At 39.8% G+C, this 22166-nt stretch overlaps 1 protein-coding gene across 1 annotated transcript; it reads left to right on the top strand.

Moving 5' to 3' along the window:
- The first annotated feature begins 1409 nt into the window (after positions 1-1409).
- On the top strand, positions 1410-10787 carry LOC106087833 (uncharacterized). The gene is made up of 3 exons (XM_013253009.2): positions 1410-1552; positions 9572-9685; positions 9761-10787. The coding sequence occupies exons 1-3, from the start codon at positions 1492-1494 to the stop codon at positions 10228-10230; spliced, it is 645 nt and encodes a 214-aa protein (XP_013108463.2). The 5' UTR covers positions 1410-1491; the 3' UTR covers positions 10231-10787.
- The last annotated feature ends 11379 nt before the right edge of the window (positions 10788-22166 follow it).

Consider the following 22166-nt stretch of genomic DNA (forward strand, 5'->3'; position numbering starts at 1 on the left):
ACACCTCGAAATATTCTTCTAACACCCCAAAAAGTATATATATTTTTGATTGTTTCGACGTTCTGGGTCGATCTAGCCATGTCTGTTCGTCCGTCCGTCTGTCGAAATAACGATAGAGGTCGAACGCGTAACGTTAGACGCTTGAAATTTTGCGCATATAATTAATATCGATGTAGGTCGTTGGGAATTGCTAATGGTCCATATCGGTTCAGATTTAGATACAGCTTCCATCAAGGACGTAGCCAGGGGGGGGGGGGGGTCCTCGGGCCGCAATTTTTTTTGGATTTGACTGAAATTTTCCATATGGTGTCAATCGGTCTCTAACCTGATATAGCTCCCATATAAACCGATCTCCCGATATATTGGGTTGCCCAAAAAGTAATTCCGGATTTTTTAAAAGAAAGTAAATGCATTTTTAATAAAACTTAGAATGAACTTTAATCAAATATACTTTTTTAACACTTTTTTTCTAAAGCAAGCTAAAAGTAACAGCTGATAACTGACAGAAGAATGAATGCAATTACAGAGTCACAAGCCGTTAAAAAAATTTGTCAACGCCGACTATATGAAAAAACCGCAATTACTTTTTGGGCAGCCCAATAACTTCTTGAGCCCCTGGAAACCGCAATTTTTGTCCGATTTGGTTGAAATTTTGCAGGTAGTGTTCTACTACTAGTAGTGACTTCCAACAACTGTGTCTAGTACGGTCCAAATCGGTCAAAAACTTGTTATCTCCCGATCTCCCGATTTGACTTCTTGAATCCTTACAAGCCACAATTTTTATGCGATTTGTCTGAAATTTCGCATGTAGTGTTTTGTTATGACTTCCAACAACTATGTCAAGTGCGTTCCAAATCGGTCTTTAACCTGTTATAGCTCCCATATAAACCGATCGCCCGATTTGACTTCTTGAGCCCTTACAAGCCACAATTTTTATCCGATTTGTCTGAAATTTCGCATGTAGTGTTTTGTTATGACTTCCAACAACTGTACAAGTACGACCATAATCGGTCTATAATCTCATATAGCTCCCATGTAAACCGGTCTCTCGATCATCCTTGTTCGGTTCCTAGAAGCTTGAAGTTTTGCTGTTTTGACAGAAGTTTGGTATGCAGAATTAAATAAAGCCCTTCAACTCAAATTATTTTACATACATTTTTAGCAGAATCCATGGTGGTGGGTTCCCAAGATTCGGCCCGGCCAAACTTGGTACGCTTTTACATGTTTTCTTTGGGTATGATAACCGCTCTTCACCTATCCCCTTGCTTGTTCCGAAACTAAAGATAAGATTAACTAGCAATATCTATCGACAACGTAATGTTTGTTGTTGGTTGGCAAAGTCGTCATAAACGATTGCCTTCCGATTGTAGGTGAAAACGTTGTACTTCACTTATTGGGATTTTAGTTAACATTTGATCTTTTGTACAGTTCGTTGTATAACACCGATCGCATCGTTGTATAACACCGAGTTCGAGGAAAAATAAAATCAAAATGCGTTTCTTACTCTCAATTGGTGTAGTGTTTATTGTCTATTTGGCCTATGTGCATTCCGGTAATAATGAAAAAAAAAAAAAAAAACTTTAAGAAATAATTGGATTAAGTTATAAGCAATATTAAAAAACTGAAAAACAAACAAACTATTGAAAATATTGTAGAGTTGGAAATGGAAAAGTGTGTGTTTATTATAATCGATATATTTCAATGTGATTCTTTGTGAATTTTTGAGTTTCTCTATAAACATTTTGGATGAAAATTTTTTATTTCATAATGTTTTAGTAAAAGTTTTCCTTATCGATCGGAAGTATTATTCCATTAATATTTCTGATTCCACACCAAGTACAAAGTTCAATGCAGTAAATATTATTTCGAATATTTTTAACACAATTTTAGATACAGAATATTGTTGTTGCCCTTTCGGGGATTTGTCCAATAACAAAACTATATAAATTGTAATCAGTTGGCTGATAACAGTGTGGAAGACAGAAAAAATGGCAGAAAAACGAAGTGGATTATGAAAGAGGAACAGTAAAAAGTTCGAACCATGTTTGGCATGGATACTGGAGGACATAACGGTCATTAATTGTGTCGATGAACATAGGTCCTCAAGATGTTACAATGCCAGATCAGCATATATGAGAACTATATACAGGGTAGCTGAAAGCCAGCGTTACCATTTCAAACAATATTTGCCTACCCACCACCATAGGAGGGAGGGAGGGTTAATACTACTCATACCACTCATTCAGTTTGTATAATACCTCGAAATATTGATTGATATACATTCTTGATCATATTGGCATTCTTGGTCGATCTAGCCATGTCCGTCTGGCTGTGAAAATCACAACAGCGGTGGAACACTTAAAGATATCCGCTCTATACTTCTTTTTGATGTAGGTTTTTGCGGTTGTTGTAGCAGTTTGTTGTGTTCTATCTTTCGTCAGCTTGATTCTGTTGAGTGTCAAGACCCAGGAACTTTGCGACTAAGATGGGGTGCGTCCACAGGGATCTGGGTCTGAGTCGAGTGTGTCTGGATGGGCAGTTAAACGGGTGACGTATATCGTGCGGTCTCTGGTTACAATCGGGACATACACCCTGCACGTCGGCATCAATCCTTGCTCTGTAGTTGTTGAGGCGGTTGCATCTGCCGGAACGTAATTCAGCCAGAACTACTCTGGTTTGCCCGGGGAGGTAAATTTCTGCAGGTGCAATGGAAGGCGGTCGTTCTCCAAGGATTACATTCACCCGGTAGCCATTTACTTCATCTGCCACCGTGTCTGAATAAATGTTGTCTAGACCTGCTTGATATGCTGCTTGATCTAGAGGTCTCTCTTGTTGTTCTGAACCTCACGCTCTAGATCATGTAGATCTACCTTAAGGCTCAGTGTACGTGTTCGTCTTTTTTCATGTACATCATTGGGTATTGCAAAAAGGACCATTTGGTCGGATCAGACTTGGATATAGCTCCCATACAAACGGTTGCTATTTCCCGTACAATATTGACTGTTCTCTTCCAACATCGTCAGCATGTTGGCATAGGTCAATGACTAGACGTGGTCCCAAAGAAAATAGTCTAGAGGCGTTAAATCGCACGAACGAGGCCCACAATCGACTGGGCCATTTCTTGAGTTACTCTTCAATTAATCGTTGTAAGGTGTGCTGTGTGGCTTGTGGCACCCGTCTGTTGAAACCACATGTCTTACAGGTCCATATCATCTAATTGTGGATAAAAATAACCAGTGAGCATGGTGCGGTAGTGTTGACCGTTCAAGGTAACGTGACGTGGACGAAGAAGTATGGCCCAATGGTGCCGCCGGCATGCAAACCGCTGTAAACAGTTATTTTTTTCCGGATGAATTGTTGATTCGTGAATCACATGTGAATTTTTGCTTGACCAATAACAAATATTGTGTCATTAAGCTAAAAATGAGATTCAGAGAACATGTTGTCTTGGCATAGGCGGAGCGATGAGGAACACGCCCACTGGAGACTATTCTAGATATCCGACCCATTGACATACAGATTAAGTGTGAGGCAGCCACTGTGGCTATGAGACTTAAGGCGATGGAAGAATGAATTGAGAATGGGAGCAGCTCATACCATCGCGGTATAATCGAAGCGACTATAGTAAACCTGGAAGGAAGGGAAGAGGTTTCCGATCGGATACCTGAGATGAACCATGAAGTCGAGTGCGAGGCACTGCTGCCATCGGTACAATCTTGGATTGACGGAACCCTAATGTTGCCATCTGGTAGATCATGTTACACGGATGGATCAAAGCTAGAGGACAGAGTTGGCCCGGGGGTCTACACTGAGAACTCAGGGACTGAGATGAGTTTTAGACTACCTGACCATAATGCTATCCTGCAGGTGGAGATCCGAGCGATCACGGAATGCGTGAACTGGTGTGGTGCTAACGCTTGGACGTCGAGTGTGAACATCTTTACCGACAGTAAAATTGCCATAATAGCAATAACAACCAGGACGGTAAGGTCACGAACAGTCTTGCAGTGTAAGAAGGAGCTTAACGCCTTCCCTGATGATGGCAAAATCCGCATCGGCCCATAACGGAGTAAGGGGAAATGAAAGGGCACACGATTTGGCGGTGAAGGCCAGAGAACTGCCATCAATAAACTTGGTTAATCCGAAGCCTTTCGAGTCGACGCAGTCTGAGTGAAGGGAGTGGGCGACGAATGCGCATGCAACATTGTGGAATAGCGAAACGGTCGGTAGGACGGCGAAAATCCTATGGGGGATCCAGATCGTGAGAAGACTTAGAGTCTCAGGAAGTATGAAGGAGGTTAGTATAGCTATTGGTATCATAACGGAACACATAGGACTACGAGCTCACTTATGTAAAATCGGTGCGGCAAGTGATATCATGTGTAGGGCATGCGGGAAAGATGATGAGACGTTGGAGCATTTTCTATGTCATTGCCCGGCTTTCGCGTCTAACAGATACTTGCACTTAGGTGGAGACACAATACCAGACATGAACTAACTTAGGGGAGTGGTATTGAAAACAATTAAGGATTTTGTAAATTACACGGAATTCCTAACTTAAAATTTACTTTTTAGAGGTTATGTTATAGTTTTTGGAGCGCACAACAAGCCGATAACTGGCTTAGGTGTATGTCCATGGCGGATTAATATCTGCACCCTTTTTTCAACCTAACCTAACCTACTTCGGTCTCTAAAATAGCCAAAATAGAATAGTGTCCACTATGTGGATGAAATAAGTGATTTGATTTGTTAACCATTCTTGGACGGAACGTCTAAGGTCGATGACCAAAATTGCTCATGTTTCAGAGAACACAATATTCGGAAATTCACAACATTCGCAACATTCGCAACACAGCAACACCTTTGCTCTTTCAAGTCCTAAGGTTTGTTTCCCTTTTTTTGCTTTAGTGTAAGATAATTTTTCAACATATGTTGCATGCTTTTTGAAATTCGAGTCTTCTTGCATGTTTTTTTTTTTGGACCACCAATATGACGTTTGGCAAGGCTACCAGTGTAACTATAACGATTTATGGTGCCTTACACTAAGAATTCGTTTGCTTTGAGGTGTTTAAGTTCGCCAACAATAGCCGGCAGTGATTTCCCAGTTAAATATAACATATTCACATTATTACGCTTAAACTTTAAGGTGCTTAAGTTCGCCATCAATAGCCGGCAGTGAATTCCCTGTTAAATATAACTCATTCACATATTACGCTTGAACTCCTGCAGCTGCCATATTTAGTTTGACGGATAAACCAGTGAGAACTAGGCAATATTTCGTGTGACATTGTACATAACAATTTTATCGATGTTTACTTAAATTATTTCTTAGAATAACGGTTTTCGAGCGATAAATGATTCATAAATCTTTGGTGCTTGGGTATATTATTCTCGCTTTCGTTACTGAGGGCTATTCATATTTAGTCGATTGCAGAACCTATCTAACCAAAATCAAATAAATATATGTACATATGTATGTGTGTATTTATACGTGTATATATATAAATATATATTTGTATGTTGTATTTATAAATTACTTAACCTGTCTTTTGTTTAGCATTTAATCTTATCAGCAATAGAGACCCATAGTAGTAGGGGTGTTGATCGAAAATGCTGATAACACTATTGACATCATTGTCGTCGTGTTCGATATGTTTCTTTACATAAATACGTAGACATAAAGACCATCATTTAATTGTGTATACGCTAGCACAGTTTATCTACGCAATTTCGGTAGGGTTAGAATTATTGTACATATTTGCTTAGTTTTATTATTGTAGGTATGTATGCCTATGTGTGTTTTGTTTGCATAACCAAAGACCAGGATCGATGTTAGTCATGGTTAAGCGTCTTTGAGTCATATGCCTGAAAGCTTTTCTTATCTAGCAAACATCCGGATGATAACCTAACTATGCTTGCGATCAAAAGCATACCTTAGAATAATTGCATTTTATTGAGGGTATTTGAACACACTTTCGGGACAGAAATTTTTTTAATTTCGTCACCATGGGCATATACAATGTATTACTGAATCACTTAAGGCTCTATTACACGGTATGTAAGTGTCTTATGACATGTCAAATTTAGCACATCTACATGTTGTGTGATACAAATGAAACTAACACATGAAAATCACTTTTCAATATAGTACATCTAATTTTTTCGATTAGAGCGTGTTTTAATCCTTCTGTCAAAAACATAAAAAAGCAGCTGTTTTTGTTGTCAGTCGAATGAAAGCAAACCCAAATTAAATTGTTTTCACAAATTTATGATTAAAGTATCTTTTCACAACTTTAACAGTTTTATGCATAAAAAAAATCAGATTTGCTCACATTTTTAGGTTAGGTTAGGTTGAAAAGATGGTGCAGATATTAATCCGCCCCATGCCACTATGGACATACACCTAAGCCAGTAATAGGCTTGTTGTGCGCTCCAAAAACTATAAAGTACGCTCTAAAAACGATAGTTAAGTTAGGAATTCCGTGCTAATTACAAAATCCTTAACAATTTTCAATACCACTACCCTAAATTGGTTCACAGCTGGTATTGTGTCTCCACCTAAGTACCGGTATTTGTTACACGCGAAAGCCGGGTAATGACAAAGGAAATGCTCCAACGTCTCATCATCTTCCCCGCATGCCCTACACATATTATCACTTGCTGCACCGATTTTACCGATTTTACATAAGTGAGCTCGTAGTCCTATGTGTCCCGTTATGATACCAATAGCTATACTGACCTCCTTCTTGCTTCCTTTCAATAATAGCCTCGTCTTCTAACGATCTGGATCACCCCCATAGGATTTTCGCCGTCTTACCGACCGTTTATTCCACAATGTTGCATGCGCATTCGTCGCCCACTCCCTTAACTCGGTCTGCGTCGACCCGAATAGCTTCGGGTTAACCAAGTTTATAGACGGCAGTCCTCTGGCCTTCACCGCCAAATCGTCTGGCCTTTCGTCTGCCCCTTACTCCGTTATGGCCCGGCACCCAAACGATGCGGATTTTGCCAGCCTCAGAGTAACCGTTAATCTCCTTCTTACACTGCAAGACTGTTCGTGACCTTACCGTCCTGGTTGTTATTGCTCTTATGACAACTTTAATGTCGGTAAAGATGTTCACACTCGACGTCCTCGCGTTAGCACCATACCGCTTCACGCATTTCGTGATCGCCCGGATCTCCGCCTGCAGGACCGTATTATGGTCAGACAGTCTAAAACAGATCTGAGTCCCTGGGTTTTCAATGTAAACCCCCAGGCCCACTCTGTCCTCTAGCTTTGATCCATCCGTGTAACATGATCTTCCAGATGGCAATACTAGGGTTCCGTCAATCCAAGACTGTGCCGATGGCAGCAGTGCCTCGCACTCGACTTCAAGGTTCATCTCAGGTATCCGATCGGAAAACCTCTTGCCTTCCTTCCAGGTTTCCTATCGTCGCTTCGATTCGCGATGGTATGAGCTGCTCCCATTCTCCCATCGCCTTAAGTCTCATAGCCGCAGTGGCTGCCTCACACTTAATTTGTATGACAATGGGTCGGATATCTAGAATAGTCTCCAGTGCCCTAGTGGGCGTGGTCCTCATCGCTCCGCCTATGCCAATACAACATGTTCTCTGAACCTGTTGTGTGGTCCTTATGTTGCACTTTTTCTCCATAGCAGTCCACCAAACTACTGAGGCGTAAGTAAGTATTGGCCTAATCACGCTCCTGTAGAGGCAGTGGACTATCCTCGAATTCAGGCTCCATTTCGAGCCTACGGCCCGTCTACATAGTGTCCAACATCTGTGAGCCTTTTCAGAACGCTCCTGAATGTGACACTTCCAATTCAGTTTCCTGTCCGAGATCACACCTAAGTATTTGACCTTGTCAGATATCGAAATCGTCTTATTGAGGAAACGTGGTGCGTTAAATTGACCCACCTTCGTCAGGTTATGACGAAGTTTAGGTCATACAGAAAATAACATACAGGTGTGAAAACAAGTATGGTCCGATCTGTCCAAATCCAAATATGGTCCTATCTGTATTGGGTAAATGCCCAATAAATACCCTTTTTGGGTATTTATAATTTTGCACATATCTTGGGTATAAAAACATTTTTCAAAATTTGTTTAATGATTTCGTATTCCTTGTATATAAACCTGATTTTCTGATTTCATAAAATCGAACTTTAGTTATAAATAGCCGCTATATAAACCGATCTCTAGACTTAAAGTCTTGAGGCAATAAATGTTTATTTTATGGGGTCAATACTCTATTTCAGGAGATCGGTCTATATGGGAGCTATATCCAAATATATGACTATAATCTGGACGATATTCAACAAAAAGGTTTAGAGGAGTACCTGAACTCGCCGTACCACTTTTCATCCAAATAGGTTGAAAAATGCTCCTTTTATAGGCTCATTACACAATATCGGTAGATGGGTATATAAGGCAGCTATATCTAAATATGGTCTGATCTATACCATATTTGACAGGAATGGGTAGGGGTCTACCAGAACACACTGTGCCAAATTTCATCGAAGACAGGTAATAAATTGATCTTTTATGGCCTCAATACCCTATATCGGAAAATCGAGTGGGCGGTCTAAGGGCAGCTATATCCAAATATAGTCCGATCTGAACCGCACTTCACAGAAATGAATAGGGGTCTACCAGAACTCATTGTGCCAAATTTCATAGATGTCGGATGAAAAATAACCAATTTATTGCCTCAAGACTTTAAGTCTGGAGATCGCTCTATATAGCGGCTATATATAACTAAAATCCGATTTCATGAGATTAGAAGATCAGGTTTATATATAAGGAATACGAAATAATTAAAAAATTTTTGAAAAATGTTTTTGTACCCAAGATATCTGCAAAATTATAAATACCCAGTTTTTGAGTATAAATGGGTAAATACCCGGGTATTTACCCAATTTACCAGGTAAATAGCTTTTGGTTATTTTCCTATCACCCATTTCTAGCAATGAACGTTATTGAGAATAACTTTTTTTAAGCTTTATCGAACACGCATTTTCTGTATCTCTAGGTTAGGTTATTAGGCAGTCTAAAATCAGACGCGGCTACGATATTTCACTTAAGCGGGTTTTTTCACTAAAGCGTGTTACAGTTATGAGGTTTTGATTGTTATTCAACAGAATGACAATCCATACAACAATGGAGGTTAAATTAAATGATCGAGGAGTTTTGTAGGAGACACTTTGAAATCGTTAGCTTTGGAATCTCAAAGGAAATTTACCTTCTCTTGTTCCTGTAGTATAACAATGTACTATTGGTTGCCCAAAAAGTAATTGCGGATTTTTCATATAGTCGGCGTTGACAAATTTTTTCACAGCTTGTGACTCTGTAATTGCATTCTTTCTTCTATCAGTTATCAGCTGTTACTTTAAGCTTGCTTTAGAAAAAAAGTGTAAAAAAGTATATTTGATTAAAGTTCATTCTAAGTTTTATTAAAAATGCATTTACTTTCTTTTAAAAAATCCGCAATTACTTTTTGGGCAACCCATACAATCTTACCTGATTATTGTTTTACCAGAATAATTTCAATTGTTCTTATTTTCTTTAACAGATTCTTGTGTGCAATGTAACTCTTCCTCTGATCCCAAATGTGCCACACATCCCGAGCTCTTCTTGGCCAAGCAGTGTGCTAATACTACCTCACAATGCTATGTTCGTGTCAAGGGTAAGTTTAATATGAACGATTTTCCTTTAAAGTAGGAAATTTTTCAAATATTTTCTTCTTTCATACCCTTCATAGATGGTGTCACCTATCGCGGATGTGCCACTGACTTGGATAATTCCACAGCCACCAATTGCAACAACAATATGGAATGCTTGATTTGCGGTTTCATGGAGGGTTGCAATGGAGCCATCTTCCCCCAGCATCGTCTTAGTTGTCTTCAATGTTCCGGCGACTACAACAGCACCTGTGCCACCGTCATCACTGCCAAACCTGTGGTTTGTCCCAATTACAAATTGGGCGACAAGTGCTATATACGCCGTGATGACAAGAACAACACCGAATCATTCCAGCGTGGTTGCTTGTCCTCAGCCCAAGACAGGGGTGTGTGCAAAAACGAAGCCAACTGTTATACCTGTGAGGGAGCTGGCTGCAATTTCTTGGAGGCCAATAGCACTTATATACCTTTGGCTCGTGATTCAGCCTTGGCTTATGGCTCCTCATTGGTCATAGTTTTGATGGCTTTCTTTGTTACCAGACAATTTTAAATGAAGATACATTAGTTTTATAAGCCCTCAACCCTTCCTAAGCCTTTTGTTTTTATACCCTCCACCATAGGGTATACTAAGTTCGTCATTCCATTTGTAACACCTCGAAATATTCGTCTAAGATATATTCTTGATCGTCATGACATTTGAAGTCGATCTAGTTATGTCCGTTGAGGTGATAATTTATTATGACATGTACGGCAAGTACGGTCCATATCGGTCAATACCTTGATATAGCTCATATATATTTGAAAAAGTCATTCAAAGAATTTGACAAATTCGATCCATGGTGGAGGGTAGTATTTAAGATTCGGCCCGGCCGAATTTAGCACACTTTTTCTTGTTCTTAATTATCTATACCACTTATTATTAAGCATTGACCTCAGTCAGGAAATTTTATATGAATGAATGAATTTTTAGATACCCATTTGAAATGTTTACCGGAAGTAGTCAGTCGATCGATCGATGCTTTTACGTTTATCCATGCCATCTTTTTTTCTACAGACTGTCTTTTTAAAAGCAATAATAAAATTTTATGAAGTGCAAAGAAAATCCGTGTCCTCTTTTATTTCATTCAGAGAGCAGCAACAGAAGATGACGCTCCTACACTCCAAGAAGTTCCAAATCCCATTGAAGTGAAACACACAAAGATCTTTATTAGTGTTGTTTCAGTCTGTCTGTCCATTGGTTTGTTGTCTATGGAGTCCCTTTATTTTCTTTAAAACCAAATATTTTTATAAGTCATCAATGGGGAAATTTGTCGACTGAATTTATCAGCTTGTAACAGTATGTGCGTATTAGGTTGCCCATATGTGCTCCAATAGTTTCTCTACATTTTTACATGCGTAATTTGTACAGTAATGGGCAAAACTGTGGTATATTTAGGTTATTCTCCTATAAAAGCAACAAGTTTCTTGACTCGGAGGTCGGAGAGAAAACAAATGTAGTAGACAGCGTAAAGAAAAGGTGTGATTCCCTAAACCAGACCTAGAGATGAGATACATGTGTTTGCATCCCTGGAGGAGTAAGGGTCCACGCCCTCTTAAGTGTCTACTCGGAGTGTAGTTCTGAGCGTCAACACACACCGCGACTAGTATCTCATCTGTCAAGTTTATTCAGAGATTTTCAATATTCTGCCACGACTTAACTGTCCTCAAATTTAAGGTCTTAAACCACGCTATACTGAGCACATAAATGACTCCTGAGTTTCGAAAGCAGCAATTACTTTTCAGGATTGCACTCGAGGCAATCTTGACGGTACAGTTCCGAATATAAACCTGACAGAGTTGCATGTGGATTTCAATTCTCTGGTGACTCCGACTTACGTCATTCCTTTCAATTTCTTATCTCCAAATAAAAAGCACAAGTTCTGATTTTTTTTTGTGTTTGTCCCAAACCATTTACCGTAACCAATCTTGACGTCTCCTCAGTAATCTTGCCTTGATCTCGCTTATCCTCGATAAAAACCAGCCTTGGCTCACCGCGATTAATTTCGTGACATCCTTGTTGAGATCCAATAGGACATTGTTTATCCAGCCTTATGATCACACTACCTCCAAAGTTTACATTAAAAATCTTACCGCATAGCATATAGTTTGTTCACTGGGAAGATTTCACTGGCCCCCGTGCGATCTAGAGCGGGAACAATGACCTTTCTTCACGCTGTTTAAGGCCCGCTTGATGTCCCCGAAGGGCGCCATGGCGTACTCCTTGAGTTAGAGAGATGTCTCATTCTCTTGCACCACTTTGTGAAGGGGCTTCTCGGCAAGTTAATTGGTTAGATGCCTTACCAGTGCGGAACAATTTCGCAGCAACTCATCTTTGCTTTCCTCGTTTCCACCTTGAACTTACGCTGTGGCACCCGTTTTGAGCATGCCTTTGGAAAAGGTTTCGTTTAGGCACTCTGTAAGAGAATCAAATCCAGAATACAATTGCCTTTATAACAATAATCACAGCGGATTCCAGTTTCCTTTGGGCCGGATAGCCCCCTAGGGGAACCAGCTTCAGCATATGTTGCCTAAATATCGCCCAGATGATTTTTCTCTGATTTTTGTGCGGCGGTGTTCTTTCTGGACATGCTTTCAGAATAGCTTCGTTTAGACATTCTGTAAGACGATCCAATATAAGCCCTTAATGGACCCCTGAACTTCTCCAGTTGATCTTTCCATGATCATTGTCTTGTCTTCTACATCCTATCGCGGTCTAACTCTGGAAACTTATTTTGTAGATGTCCGAACAGAGGCATTATTTGGACTTTTTAGGAGTCTATGGTCGTCACAAGCGTTTCTTGAAAAACTCATTCCCTGATACGGTGGTGGAAAGTTGGGTTATTCCCTTTGTTGCAGATAAATAAGCTCGTGGACAGAATTTAATGGAAAGGTGATGCACCTAACCTTTGTTAGACGCACCGTGCCTGTAGTCCCATGTGTATGCCAAAGTTCGTACTGATCTCTCTCCCTTAGCATACGAATCATGTTGTCGTTGTGGGATCTCTCCCTAGATATATGCTGATATGCGCGTCTATCGCCCATGAACTGGGATTGAGTTCCCAAGAGGGGTTTCGAGTTGTCTAAAAGCAAATTGTCGGCCATCTCATTGTCCTCTATGCCACAATTGCTGACCTCATGTGGTAAAGTGCTAATTAGTTCATACATTCCGTAATCGCTTGGATCTCCGCTAGCCGTGTTATGATCAGGAAGGGGAAAGGAAAGCTCATTTTCTATTCTATAATGTACATACACATACCCTTTTTGCAAAAGTTAAAGACGTACGATCTAGGGTTTCTTCCACCCATTGTGGAATTTTTGGCAAACGTGTTTCTCACTTGACTTTTTTTTTAACCATCAAAGACTGTCTTTATTGGAAAGTGATTTTGCAACACATAGTCGGCAGTTACCTTGAAGACAGAGTCAGCCTCTGTTGCGTGTATCTGTGGTATAAGACTTTGATAGCGAGCGCATTTGGAAAATGAATTGAAGTTGCTGCGAGGCGTCGTTTTGATATTGGAAGTCTCTCTCTTTACATCCGAACTAGGCGTACAAGTCACTAAGAGAGAGAATATGCTCTTAAGAAACCTTCCTACCATCGAGCGAACAAAGCCAAGAAGAGATTGTACGAGCCAGCGAAAATCCTTTTGGCGATCAGATGTTTCGATTCTTTTAAGTCGCCAGGCCCTGATGATGTATCACCGGTTGAATTACAAGCTGTCTCCATCCCTCTGCTTGTTTGAGAATGTAATATATATCTGTGGGATGGAGGCAGGAAAACCCTACCATACGAAGGCGAAAGATTTTTGTCCTATTAGTATGTCATCCTTTATGCTGAAGACTCTTGAGAGATTGATAGAAACATGGAGATCGCCTGTCGTGGCAGCAGCATGCATATAGTAAAGGCAAATCCACTGAAACAGCCCTTCACGTCCTAGTCGGCTACATAGAGGGTTCTCTCGCTGTCAGGGAATAAAAAATATATATATGTATATACAAGCATTTCTTGACATTGAAAGTGCCTTCAATAATGTAAAACCGACGTCAATCATGAAGGAGTTAGAGTTTCTAGTCATCAACTCTGCCGTAAGAAAGTTTATTAATAACTTACTTACTATTGGGTTGCCCAAAAAGTAATTGCGGATTTTTCATATAGTCGGCGTTGACAAATTTTTTCACAGCTTGTGACTCTGTAATTGCATTTTTTCTCCTGTCAGTTATCAGTTGTTACTTTTAGCTTGCTTTAGAAAAAAGTTTAAAAAAAGTATATTTGATTAAAGTTCATTCTAAGTTTTATTAAAAAGGCATTTACTTTCTTTTAAAAAATCCGCAATTACTTTTTGGGCAACCCAATAAAAGATGGATGGATGGACAGCTGGCTTGGGATGTGTGGATCTAAAAGGGTGGTTCAGAAGAGGAACACCTCAACGAGGTATACTCTCCTCTACTTTAGAATGTAGCCATTAGCAGTATATTATTGTCTCTGGAAAAAGGTGTAAAATGGTCGCGTATGCTGATGACGTGACAATTGCGTTTAGGGAAAAGTTTCCCACCACTCTAAGAGATATACTTTAGGAAGCTATACGTGCAACTGCTAAGTGAGCTACCGAAGGTGGTGTAGGCATAAATCCGTGCAAGACAGAAGTAGTTCTTTCCCCAGAGGATACAAGTTGCCTACAGTGGAACCTGGTGGTGGTGGGGAGAATGTTCCATTTACAGAAAGCACAAAATACCTGGGTGTTTTGCTGGAAAGGCAACTCTTGTCCTATACACCTACAAGAGAGCCATTGGCAAAAGTTGGGGGTTTTGACCGCGTGTCATGCATTGGATATATACTGCAGTTGTCAGACATATAATGCTGTTGTGTTGTGGTCTACGTGGACGGCGCTTCAAAAGTCCATCTACTGCTCAATACTTAACCAGATCCAAAGGATGGATTGTTTGTGTATCAAAGCCGCACTGAGGATGACACCATCTGATGCACTGAATTTAATGCTACATCTTATGCCTCTGGACATTGTGGGTACCCAAATTGCAGTGGTCATGTGGCGGCTACGGACACTGTACAATATCCCAAGGAATTGTAAAGCGGACGAGCTTGCAAGTCTAGGAACTACCCTACACATTCCAGGGATACTGGAATCTGTGGGTATGCCTCTAGCGACATGTTAGCTAAGACCAGGACAATGAATGATAGATGGTCACAAAGAGTGGGCTGTGAGCACTCCAAAATTATGTGGCCTAATCTAGACTTGAAAAGGTCTACTGCTTTGCTGTCATTGGCTAGAACAGACGTCTCAGTCATTGTGTCCGTCATGACAGATCACTGTCTAATCGGAAAACATGCTGACAGACTGAAGGTTGCCAGCAACGAATTTCTGTATTTGTACAGCAATAGCAGTCAGAAGGAGTTCCACTTTAGGTTCTCATTTATTTGAGAACCTGTCTGATTTGACGGATAAGAACAATCACAAGTTATTGGGCTTTTTAAAGCGATCTGGATGGTTCAACGGTACGAACTAGAAGGCATCTTCCTTTTTCTGTTCCTGTGGTGTCACAATGGATGAAAACATCTAAGTGAGTCTAATGGCAGACTGCCACTTGAACCTAGCCTAGTGCAAATCACCCCGTTAATCGTTTTTTATTACCTGTTATAGCATGCTACCGATAACTTAGCAGTGCAACTTTGCACTGATATGTTATCCACAACATCTGACTTGGATGGATAGGACCAAAATGTTGGCGGAAAACCAAAATTTTGATTTGCAGAGCAACTACTGTAGATTCCTAAAAGACCAAAGTTTTCCCAACTTTGGTAAAATTTGGGACAGGCAAAAGAGCCTTTTCAAATCTTTGCCGAAGATTAAGCATGTCGAAATATAATTGGAATTTGCTGCTAAATTCCTTAGATTTTTTACGAAAAATACTCGATTTTACAAATATCGAAAAGTTGACTTTTATGCAATTGAAAAAAGTTGATTACTCGAATTGATTTTTTCTATCTTTAAATCCCTACTTCCTTCACTTTGAGAGATCAACCCCCACCTTCCAAGAAGTATTATAACATTATCTGCCTAACTGATTGGTTCAAATCGTTTCTCTGTGGAGATCTCCACAAGTCAACTCCAATGGAAACTATTCATATTTTATTTATACTCGGTTCACATATGCCCACCACTGCCACTTCTTATTCATATCATAAATATATGTCTTTGTGGTAAAAAAACTACCACCGATACCATACCATCAGCATTGGGTGCTTCTGGAGGCACAACAAACCAAACGAAATGAAATTGTGGCACACCAAAAGCAGGCGGCCCCAAAAGCAAATGTTAAGCGTAAATGTATCAACACCACACTTTTTCCGAGTTTTTAATTGAATTCTTATTGGAAGTTAAGGAAAGCAAAACTCTATGGAATTCCAGGCCAATCGACATCTATTGAAGCTAAAATGAAACATGCACACACACACACAACAACAACAAAAGCAAAATCCCCCCAAAAACACTTGAAGCAAGGGTGAATGGGAGTGAGGGTGAGAAAGGCATGTGACTGAGTGCTGGTGAGGATGCTGCTGCTGCCTGAAGAGTGGCATACTATTTTGTCAACACCTCTTCTAAAGACCCGTTTATATGTGTCGTAACAATAAAATAAATGTTTATTACATCCATCTGAAGACTACTATGTCCTGTGAATATGATTTCAATGGCCTATGTGAGGGAGTGCATGAAAGTTGGAAGTTGGCCTTAAAGTTGGTATTTTAAATACTTCTTCGAAATGGCAAATATACTAAACAAATGTTGAACTAACAAATTTGAAAGAATTTTTGTGAATTATTAAGATTCAGGGCCAAATTGATGTAAAAACATACATTGGGTTGCCCAAAAAGTAATTGCGGATTTTTTAAAAGAAAGTAAATGCATTTTTAATAAAACTTAGAATGAACTTTAATCAAATATACTTTTTTTGCACTTTTTTTCTAAAGCAAGCTAAAAGTAACAGCTGATAACTGACAGAAGAAATAATGCAATTACAGAGTCACAAGCTGTGAAAAAATTTGTCAACGCCGACTATATGAAAAATTCGCAATTACTTTTTGGACAACCCAATATATAGGAGCTATATCTAATTCTAAACCGATTTCGAGCAAACTTCTCAGATAATGTGGTAGTCATCGAGGAAAGCGTTGTGCAAAATTTTGGCAAGATTGGTCAAACAAAGTGCTTGCAGTAGCTCTTGGGGTGAAAATCTGGCTATAAACATATATGACAGCTATATCTAAATCTAGGCCGATTTCTACGAAATTCACCAGTAATATCGATACTAAACAAATGTTGAACTAACAAATTTGAAAGAATTTTTGTGAATTATTAAGATTCAGGGCGAAATTGATATTAATACATATATTGGGTTGCCCAAAAAGTAATTGCGGATTTTTTAAAAGAAAGTAAATGCATTGTTAATAAAACTTAGAATGAACTTTAATCAAATATACTTTTTTTACTCTTTTTTCTAAAGCAAGTCATAAGAAAAATTTTCCTGCAAAATTTCGAAAAAATCCGTTTAAAACTGATCACTTTCTTGCAATATTTCTCAAAATCGGACAAACATATATATGGGAGCTATACCTATATCTGAACCGATTTCGAGCAAACTTCTCAGATACTGTGGCAATTGTCGAGGAAAGCGTTTTGCAAAATTTTGTCAAGATGGGTCAATAAATGCGCTTGCTGTGACTCCAGAAGTTAAAAATCTATATGTAAATCTGAACCGATTTCCATGAAATTCATCAGTAATGTCGAGAGTCAAGAAAAAATCCTTCCTGCCAAATTTTGAGAGAATAGATTTACAAAAGACCATTTTATTGCAATATTTCTGCAAATCGGACGAACATATATATGGGAGCTATATCCAAATCTGAACCGATTTCAAGCAATCTTCTCAGATATTTTGGTAGTCGTCGAGGAAGGTGTTGTACAAAATTTTGGGAAGATTGGTAAATAAATGGGCTTGCAATGGCTCTGTTGCGGTGCAAAATTGTACAACTCTGGCTTGGCTTGTCAATCATGACAACCAGACGCTACGCTTTACAACACTCCACCACTGACAACATGATATGCGGAAAAAAATGATGAAGAAGAAAGAGAATGCAAAACGTATAGACATTCACTCTTTCGTCTAACATCTCTTGAAAAGAAAATTAAATTATTCATCGAGACTGTGACGTCAATGTAAAAGCGACCGATTAAAATAAGCTCCTAATGTAAAGCACAAGTGTATGTATAAAAGAAAGAGTAATAAGAAAACCCCTGTAACAAATTATTGAAATAATAAAATGAATTTCCAGATTTTAGCTGTCTGAATAAATAAGCTGAAAATACGCTTTCGTTCTTTTTTTTGATAATCGGCGCCTCAACATAACTAAAATACTTGGAGTTTATCTACAACTTCAACTTTGAAGGTTTAAGTGGACTGCAAACACGCTGATTCATTCTGCTACATAACCTCAAACATACTCATTATGTCAAACTCTAAAGAAACATTGGATCCCACTGCTGCTGAGAACCATTTGGATAAGCATTCATCGCCGGTTGCAGCATCAACCGCGCAAGACCCATCCACTTCAACTACCTCTGGCGCGGAGGATAAAACTGAAAACGGACAAAACTTGCCGACAGATGTTTCCCCCAATGAAAATGCCGATCCACCTCCAGCCAAGGGAAAGGTTAAGGTAAGAAAAACGACATCGTCTACACCCCTTCGCACACGCTCTGGTTTGGCACGACTTCCAATAATGCGAGCTCGCTCTACGGCTAAGCTTGTGAAAGTTAAGTCTACTGACAAGGAACATCACGTTAGTTGGCTTGCCCCCTCTTCCTCGAAATCGTCTTCACAGAGTCTGCCAACTGCTCTCCCTAACTCTCAACTACCGGCGAACGCACAACAAATTCAGGACCAGGTCAGTAGAATGTCTGCACTCTCCATTCAAAGCTCTGTGAACCAAACACTTGCTCCAAATAAATTCACAACCACTGTAAGTCAAGGTACGTTTGTTCCGAGCGCCTGCAGTTCGACAGTTTTTGAAATACAAAACAGTCAACAAACTAGTAGAAGACAACCGGCTGTTGCACCGCAGACTGGTTACGTATTAACAAATTCTTCCAGTGCGTATCAAAGCAACCAGAATTTATTCAACGGTGCAGGGACTGGAGTTAATCATCAAAGAGGTCTATTTAATAGTTCAAATTCGTTATTTGGTGGTTCGCGTCAGAATAACAACACCCAGTCCGTGCAGAACAACGTCAGCAATTCTTTACATAATCCCACTTTTAGTCTTCCATTTTCTCAACCTTCTCAATCCTTCGCATGTCCTCCGTCCCAGGCACTTCCTCATCTCGCTTCAACCCAGTTCTCATGCAACAATAATTCCGCTTCCATCCCTTATGCACAATTCCATAATCAGTCTGGACATTACGGTTATCTACCTGCTGCCCCCTCTATGAACTACAGCAACATGCCATCTTCGATACCTGCACAATCTCTTTTTCATTCAACAGCTGACATAACACTGTCCACTTCCCAAATAGCCGCACGGCAAGTCATTAGCAAAGATTTACCAGTGTTTAATGGCAACCCCGAGGAGTGGCCAGTTTTCATTACGAATTACATGCAATCGACTGAAAGGTGCGGCTTTACAGAACAAGAAAATTTAATACGTTTGCAGAAAAGTTTGAAAGGGCAGGCTTTGGAGGCCGTAAGGGGGAAGCTTATGGTACCCGCTACTGTAAATTTTGCAGTGGAGACTTTGCGCATGTTATATGGTAGGCCGGAGATAATTCACCTGACTCTGCAAAAAAAACTCAAAGAGCATCCAGCTGTTCGAAAAGAAAAATTGGAGACTCTCATTCATTTTGCTCTCGCTGTACAAAATTATCGTACTACTATGCAGGCAATGGGTCTCTCTGAGTATTTAAATGACCCAATGCTCTTAAATGAGCTGGTAGACAAATTGCCGTGCGATTTGAAACTAGATTGGGGTAGATACCGTTTCTCTTCGTCTCATGTTGATATTTCTGTATTTGATGGGTGGCTTTACAATTTAGCGGCTTGCGCATCCCAAGTGACGTCATTTGTGCCAACATGCAATGACGAATCTAAAAAGCATACAAAAGAACGCATAAACGTACATGACGTCACGGATGACAAAAAAGAGGGAGCTAACACAGCAATTGTATGTTCTAAATGTAAACAAAGCCATAGACTAGCCGAATGCCCAGAATTCTTGTTGCTCACTATCAACGAAAGATGGAATTATATACGAGAAAACAATCTCTGCTTGCGTTGCTTCAAGAAACACTCACTGCGACGTTGTTATTGGAAAAGACAATGCGGAGTGGACGACTGCACAAAACCACACAACCCCTTACTACATAAAAACGGATCTAGTGAAAATAAAAATAAAACAATCGAATCGCAAGAGCCACACTTGAATTTAAATACTTCTGTCATGTTTCATAAAAGGGAAAGTAAGGCGCTATTTCGCTACATTCCTGTTACACTTTATGGAAAATCGCATTCATTAAACACGTTTGCCCTCATTGATGAGGGATCGTCGTGTACACTCATCGAAAACGAGCTCGCCATGCAGTTAGGCCTAAGCGGGCCCACAGAGGAGTTGTGCTTGCAATGGACGGGTGACGTTACACAAATAGATGAGATGTCAAGAATAGTTTCGTTACGTGTATCATCACACTTGCAACCAGAGAGCAAAATGGAAATGCGAAATGTAAGAACTATTGCAAATCTTAGTTTGCCTATACAAACCCTCACAAAAGAAAACATAGAGAGCTGTGAATATTTGGCAAATTTGCCGATTACACCATATCAATCGGCTAAAGCAAGAATTCTTATCGGAATCGATAATGCAAAGCTTTGTGTTCCTCTGGAAATTCGAGAAGGCACAAATAATGGGTTAATCGCTACAAGAAGTCGAATCGGATGGGGTGTATATGGACGACCTACTGCCGATAAAACTCCCATACACAGGTTAATGCACGTCTGCCCTCATAAAATAGACGATCGCTTAGATGACTTATTGCAACATTACTTTTCCTTAGACTCGGTGGGCATAAGTATAAGCAAAGACCCTCTTCGATCTAAAAACGACGAGCGAGCGGTAAAAATCATGCAATCAAACACTAAATATATTGAAAAGGAAAAGGTATGGGAGACTAGTTTGTTATGGAAGTATGACAACATAAACCTTCCAAATTCCTTTTCTATGGCTTGTCGAAGATTGTATTGTCTTGAAGCTAAAATGAATAAAAACCCTCCTTTGAAATTATTTCTTCTGGAATCGCTTCATGACTATAGACAAAAGGGGTACATAAGGAAGTTGGAGGAAAATGAGATAACCTCAGGCGGGAAATCATGGTACATCCCCATTTTTACAGTCACTAATAAGAACAAGAACAAGACACGCATTGTTTGGGACGCCGCGGCCGCAGTTGATAATACTTCGCTGAATACAGTACTCTTAAAAGGGCCAGACTTGCTTAACAATTTATTGGGTGTTTTGCTGCGTTTTCGTGAGAGATCAATTGCTATCTCGGGTGACATTCGTGAAATGTTTCACCAAATCCGCATTGCAAAAGAAGACCAGCAGGCTCAAAAGTTTTTATGGCGTAATGGAATGGATAAAGATAAAATTGATGTGTATGCAATGACAGTCATGACCTTCGGTGCCTCCTGCTCCCCTTCTTTGGCCAACTTTATAAAAAACAAAAATGCCGAGCGCTTTGCATCTAAATATCCGAAAGCTGTGCATGCAATTTTAAATAACATGTTTGTGGACGATTGGCTTCAAAGCCTAGACTCAGATGAGGAGATGATAGAAATGGCAAAAATTGTTCGATTTATTCACGAAGAAGGGGGATTCGAAATGCGTAACTGGCTTTCTAATTCGGATAGAGTTCTGGGCGAGTTGCAGAAGCCTAAAACGCAGTTACAAAAATCTATTGCAGATCTGGATGGAAAGTTTGAGAAGGTCTTAGGTATGTGGTGGACCCCATCGCATGACGAACTTACCTTTATTGGAAAATTTGGTGCTGAAGTGTTTGACGAAAGTATCATACCTACAAAAAGAAGCGTTTTACGGGTGATAATGTCTATTTTCGACCCATTAGGACTTTTGGGTCAGTTTGTCATTCAAGGAAAGATCATTATGCAGGAAATTTGGAGGTCAGGAGTGAATTGGGATGAACCCCTTTGCGACAAAGAGTGTGAGAAATGGCGAGCTTGGACATGTTTGTTACCGAGTTTATCAAATGTTCGCATACCAAGATGTCACGGCCATTCTTCAAATGTTCAGCTTCACACGTTTGTAGATGCAAGCATCGATGCTTATGCTGCGGTGACTTATTTAAGGGTCGAAAGCGAAGGTAACGTAAA

The sequence above is a fragment of the Stomoxys calcitrans genome, chromosome 4, assembly GCF_963082655.1.
Source record: "Stomoxys calcitrans chromosome 4, idStoCalc2.1, whole genome shotgun sequence".
NCBI classification, from domain to species: Eukaryota; Metazoa; Arthropoda; class Insecta; order Diptera; family Muscidae; genus Stomoxys; species Stomoxys calcitrans.

Coding starts and splice junctions, on each gene's coding strand:
- LOC106087833 (XM_013253009.2), top strand. CDS start 1,492: ATGCGTTTCTTACTCTCAATTGGTGTAGTGTTTATTGTCTATTTGGCC. Junction 1,553..9,571: donor TTTGGCCTATGTGCATTCCG/GTAATAATGAAA, acceptor TTTCTTTAACAG/ATTCTTGTGTGCAATGTAAC. Junction 9,686..9,760: donor ATGCTATGTTCGTGTCAAGG/GTAAGTTTAATA, acceptor TACCCTTCATAG/ATGGTGTCACCTATCGCGGA.